Source organism: Sus scrofa, chromosome 7, assembly GCF_000003025.6.
Source record: "Sus scrofa isolate TJ Tabasco breed Duroc chromosome 7, Sscrofa11.1, whole genome shotgun sequence".
NCBI classification, from domain to species: Eukaryota; Metazoa; Chordata; class Mammalia; order Artiodactyla; family Suidae; genus Sus; species Sus scrofa.
Genome location: NC_010449.5, coordinates 31596828 through 31602827, shown reverse-complemented (window position 1 = coordinate 31602827; position 6000 = coordinate 31596828). Strand labels below are relative to the sequence as shown.

The 6000-nt window shown below is 48.6% G+C and overlaps 1 protein-coding gene across 1 annotated transcript in view; it reads right to left on the bottom strand.

Moving 5' to 3' along the window:
- The window catches only part of ARMC12 (armadillo repeat containing 12), an 18247-nt gene continuing 13284 nt past the window's right edge, over nt 1038-6000 (bottom strand). Inside the window, exons 5-7 of the mRNA XM_021098632.1 lie at nt 2985-3158; nt 2774-2845; nt 1038-1384 (exon numbers count right to left, since the gene is read on the bottom strand). Of these exons, the coding sequence (XP_020954291.1) occupies nt 1055-1384; nt 2774-2845; nt 2985-3158 (576 nt within the window). The 3' untranslated portion in view covers nt 1038-1054. The remainder of the gene's footprint in view (nt 1385-2773; nt 2846-2984; nt 3159-6000) is intronic.

Sequence of the window (6000 nt, the reverse complement as noted above, 5' to 3'; positions counted from 1 at the left end):
GACTGTGGCATATCCAAGTAGCAGGAAGGAATAGTCTGTCCCGAACTCAGACGAGAGCTGGTGACTCATACCTGCTCACTGTCCACACAGCAGGGACAAAACAAGCTTGGGGAAACAGTGGCACCAATGGCCCATCCTGATCATCAAGCCTCCACCCACCACCCACCCACTCAGCTGATGAGGTCCTGGGTCAGGAATACAGTGGGGACAAAGAGTCCAAAACTGGCCCCTGAAATCCAAAAGCATTGAGGTCTTTCTCAACTGCCACAGCTTCTGGCTTAGAACCCATGGTCCACTCCCAGGGGGCTCCAGCCAAGGAATAAGACAAAGAGCCCCGTGAAATTAGGAAGTCCTAATCCTATTTCTGCCCCACACCAGTCATGTGACTGTGGGCAAGTCACTTTTCCTGCTCCTTCACCCCCCGCCCAGCTGACCTGCCAGGAGCATGTAGTGAAAAAAACATAACTTTGGTCATTTTTTTTTTCCTTTTCCCGGTTAGGTTACACCTGCATCATATGAAAGTTCCCAAGCCAGGGATTGAATCCATGCGGCCTCTGTGACCTACGCAGCTGCGGCATCTCCAGATCCTTAACCCACAGTGCCAGGCTGGGGACTGAACCCAAAACACCATGGAGACAAGCTGGATCATTAACCCACTGTGCCACAGCGGGAACTCCTACCATGGTCATTTTTAAGCCCCTAGGATTTGGAGGTGGTAGTTACTGTGGCGGAGCTCAGCGCAGCGCTGATTACTCATTGATCCTGAGCCATTGGTGCTTCTGTCTCCTGCTGAGCATCTCTGCCTCAGTCCCCAAACCTGCCTTCTGCCTGGAAGCACTGGCTCCATGCTCAGATTTGAAAAGCAGCAAGCGAAGAAGGGAGCCTGTCCCCTAAACAGGGAAATGAGGGTGTGTTTGGGGAGATATCTGGGGAGATATACTCCTGCTTCACCCTGCTCTGGGATGGATGAAATCTACACCCAGCCCTGAAAGGCCCCAGACAGCCTCTGCCCTTCAAGCTCCTCTCCCATAGTCAGCGACGGGCTCTCATGACTTTATTCCCCAGGATTAAAGCAGGAATGACTGGGCGGACAGGAGGGCCGGACCCCCACATCCTGGGGGCACTGCAGGCTGACTATGACCTTGCAGGCCTGGATCTGCACGTCCTCCTCAGGGTGGATGACCAGGGCGAGCAGCCGGTCTGCCAGTCGTGAATCATCCCCAAAGAGAGCTTCATGCACAGACTGTTGGTTGTAATGCCACTTCACGGCGCGGTAGTGGGGTGAACTCCGGCCCTCACTCAGCCGCTCTGCAAACACCAACACCTCGAACAGCAGACTCCCAGGCTGGGTGGACTGGAACAGGTTCAGGAAGTTGGAGTGCACCTGTGACGGGGATGAAGAGAGGATGGGAACGAAACCCAAGGCAAGTCCTAAAGTTAGTCTTCCACCTTCCTATTGCCTCAGCTCGCCAACACGCCTAAGTTCCAGATTGAACCATACAGGGATTTTTTTTTCTTCTCATTTTCCTTTCATTATCATTCTCTAACATCACTTCATTGTGGTCCTAAACCCTGAGCGATAGATCATAATACTGACGCGGGAAATTGGTTGAGACATACTTTACAGTTGAGCCTGTGGTGAACTTTTAGATTCTGTGTCCTTGAGCAGAATGTGCATTTACTGGTTGTAGTGTGTTCTGGCTACGTCTAATGGCTCAAGTTTGTGTGATTCGAAGCAAGTATAACCTTAGGAGTTTTAGGTGTTTATCTATTAGTTGCTGAAAGAATAGTTAAACTCTCCCAGATCTTCCACCGTGGTGATAGATGTGTCCACTTTTCCTTATAATTATTCAGCTATGAAAAAGAAGGAAATCCTGCCAATTACAACAATATGGGTGGACCCTGAGGACATTACGCTAAGTGAGATAAACCAGACCAAGACAAATATTGCGTCATTATCACTTATATGTGGTACTTCAAAAAAAAGTCAAACTCTTAGAGTAGAAAAGCAGTTGCCAGGGGCTGGTGGGGGGGGGGGTGTCAGGGATATAGGGGGAGGTTAGGAAAAGGGGACATACTTTACCCTAAAAGATGAATGAGGTCTGAGGATCTAACGAAAAGCATGGTGACTATAGTTGATAGCACTGATTATATAATTGAAATTTGCTAACAGAGCAGAACTTAGCTGTTCTCACCAAAGATAAATAAACACGCGAGGTGATGTGTGTGTTAATGAACCAGTGATGGGAATCCTTTCACAGTGTTTACCAGCTCGCCATGACGTACGTTTTAAACACCTTACAGATTCATCTATCAATTATACCTCAATAAAACTGAAAAAAAAGAGACACGACTTCCTTATCATTCTATCGAGTTTTGCCATATATATTTTGAGATTATGTTATTATGTTCCTATAAGTTTAGGGTTGCTTTAGCCTTCCAAACTATTAATTTTTACGCAGTGACCCTGTCTATTCCTAATAATTGTTTTGGTTATAAATAATTTTTCTCTAATACTAAAATGCCTACATTAAGTTCTGTTTTGTCACCCATGCTCCTGACTCTGAGTTCAGAAAGCCCCTTGAAGGAGAATCTGATTCTGTTGGGAGGACAGAAGAGGCCATAGTTCGCAGTGTATCTAGTGCAAAGGCAGAAAGAGGAACAAAATAATCTTGTCAGGGCTGTTTGCTAAGTTTGTCTGAAGAATCCATGATGCTTCCTTTCCTGACATCTGAGCTAGCATCCGACTGCCTGTCTTCAGTTCCTTTCTCACCTGGCAGTTGAGAATATCATAGAGAAGGTCATTCTTCTGTGCTAGGTTGCTCAGCAATCGTACGGCTTGCACCTGAATAAAGGAAAGAGTCGAGCATGAGAAGGCAGGTGAGTCTGGGCCTGAGCGGGCAAGACACAAGTCTCGGCTCCTCTCTCCGCTGCTGTGCCAGGGCTGGTCAGGAGGGCAGGGCCTGGGCCCTGTCCTCAGGCACCTGTGCCAGGATATAGTCCGACTGCAGGATCTCCATCAAGGCGGGCATCACGCGTCGCAGCTGTGGATGCACGAAGTCAGGCAGTGGGAGGTTGTTGAGGAGTCTGAGGCCGGAGATGTGCAGCTCTGAGTCCCAGATGGTGGAGATCAGTTCCAGCACCTTGATGGAATGTTCCTAGGGAGGGAGAGGGGGTTTCTACTTTTGCATGGCAATCCTCCACATTATCCCAGGAGTTCCCATTGTGGCTCAGTGGGTTAAGGTTGCCAGTTCGATCCCTGGCCTCGCTCAGTGGGTTAAGGATCTGGCGTTGCTGTGAGCTGTGGTGTAGGTCGCAGACGCGGCTCAGATCTGGGGTTGCTGTGGCTCTGGCGTAGGCAATGCCAGATTAGACCCCTAGCCTGGCAACCTCCATATGCCACGGATGCAGCCCTAAAAAGACAAAAGACAAAAGCAAAACAAACAAACAAAACTTTATCCCAGCCTCTCCCTTCCCTCTTCACTGCCCCCACCCATGACAACTCAGCCGAACCCTCTCACTTTAATTCAGTGTTACTTGACCTAGCTGACCACGCCCACCTCCTTGAAATTCACTTGGCTCCTCTGTCACAGACTTTCCTGGTTCTTCTGCCCAAACTCCTCTGTCTTCATCATTTCCATGCTGATACTGTGTTAAGGACTCACCCGCAGTGTTAAAGACTATCCATATGCTAATGCCTTCCAAGTTCCTATCTCTAGCCCAGAACTCTCCCTAAAGGGTTTGGCACCACTCAGGTGCCAATTCCACTTCTCTCCCGGAAAGCTTTCTAAACCTCCGAGTTAACACATCCCCACTCATCCTCACTCATTCCACCACTTTTCCTGTCTCAGCTGTTGGTTGCCGCCTTCCTGCCTTCCTTGACTCCCTTCTTGCTCGCACACCCTTTTCCAATCCTTCGAAAATCTACCAACAATCAAGCCACTTCTCACCCACCCCTTCCTACCACCCTGTTCCAGGCCCACCAGCTCTCCACTCCCCCACCCCGGATTTCTGCAATAACCTCCCCCTCCCCCCTTCCATCCTCACCCCCCTGCATCTATTTTCAGAACAGTAGACATGTTAGACCTGTCACACCTCTGCTCTGGAGCTCCTAGTTTGCTCAGGGTAAAAGCTAAAGCCCTTAGAGCGGCTTACAGGGTCTGATATGATCTGCTCCCCTCCCCCCTTATTTATTTGACCTCGTCTCTTCTGTCCTTTGCTCCCACGGTCTCCATCACCGTGGCCTCTTAGCTGGTCCCTTGAACATGCCGGGTACACACCTATCTTGAGGCCTTTGCACAGGGTGTTCCCTCTACTTAGGAGGCTCTCCCTCCAGGTCACTCTCTCACCTCCTTCAAGACTCGGTCTTGGTGTCACCTTCTCATCGAGGCCTTCCCCTAGCGCCCTCCCATCCCTGCCTTCCTTATCCCCAGCCTTTCTCTTCCCCCCAGCACTTGTCACATGTAACATGTTTCTTGTTTGCAAACCTTTCATTTTCAAATAATTATAAATGCATGGGAAGTTGCAATAACAGTACAGAGAGGTCCCATGTGCCCTCCACCCAGTATCCTTCAATGGTTGCGTATTACATACCTATGATACAAGATCAAAACTAGGAAAAGGTATGAATACGATGTGCATGTAGCGTGCTGTGTCATTTTTCCATCAGCATCACCACAGAGCTTCCTTGTGAGACTCCCTTACTGGTCCCACTTACCCTGCCCACCAAAACCAGCCCGAAGCAGGGGCAACTGCTAATCTGTCTTCCATCTCTCTAATTTTGTCCCTTTTGAGAATGTTGTATAAATGGAATCCTACTTTGCAAACTTCTGAAATTGATTTTTTCCCTCGGTGTGATGCCCTTGGGTTCTATCCAGGTTGTTGTATCAATAGTTCCTTCCCTTTTATTGCTGAGTCATGTTTCATGGTGTGGATTACTGATAGGGAAACCATCAGCACAAGACAGGCTTGCTTCATTTAGTGGAGCCTTGAGAATTGCCTCAGGTCGTTGGGTGGGGGATGGGAGGAGGCCTGCATTCAGATTCAGACCAAGGGTGAGAGTTTGAGGACCGCCTTCTGCTGATTTGAATACACGCCTCACCGGATACCAAAGGAGGAGCTTCTACTTCCAGAAAGGAAGAGGCGGGCTTTTCCAACCCTCACGCCCCTTGGATGATAAAACTGTAGCCCATTGGATCCTCAGGGCGGAGCTTCCGTGCCAGCCCGCTAGCACCTCTCACTAGCGTCCTCTCCTAATGAATCTGTTTCTTCCCTATCACGTTGTCTCTCACTGAATTCCTTCTGCGCAGAGACACGAAGAACCTGAACCTCAGTGAGTCCAGTCACCGGGTGAGTTATTCTCATTTAAAGACTTGGGTTTAAGTCACAATCTGGATTTAGGCTGGGTTCAAGTCCTGGCACGTGGGTTCGAACCCTAATCTGGGTTTTGGCCAGATTTGAGTGCTGGCACGTGCGTTCAAGTCCCAGTCTGTGTTCTGGCTAGGTTCAGGCCGTTAGTACTGTCAGTTTCATTACCACGGTCTGTTTAATCATGTAGCTATCGAGAGACATTTTGGTGGCTTCCAGTTTTTGCTATGAAGCTGCTATGAACAATCATGTACAGGTTTTTGTACCGATGTAAGTTTTTATTTCTCCAGGATAAATGCTCATGAGTGCAGCTGCTGGTTTGTATGGTAAATGTAGAGTTATTTTAAAAGGGAAACTGCTGGAATTCCCATTGTGGCACAGTGGTTAATGAATCCGACTAGGAACCATGAGGTTGCGAGTTCGATCCCTGGCCTCGCTCAGTGGGTTAAGGATCTGGCGTTGCTGTAGCATGGCTACAGCTGCGATTAGACCCCTAGACTGGGAACCTTCATATGCCATGGGAGCGGTCCAAGAAATGGGAAAAAAAAAATTAAATAAATAAAAATAAAAAGGAAACTGCTAAGCTATTTTCTAGAGTGGCCACTGTGCCACTTTACATTCCTGCCAGCAACA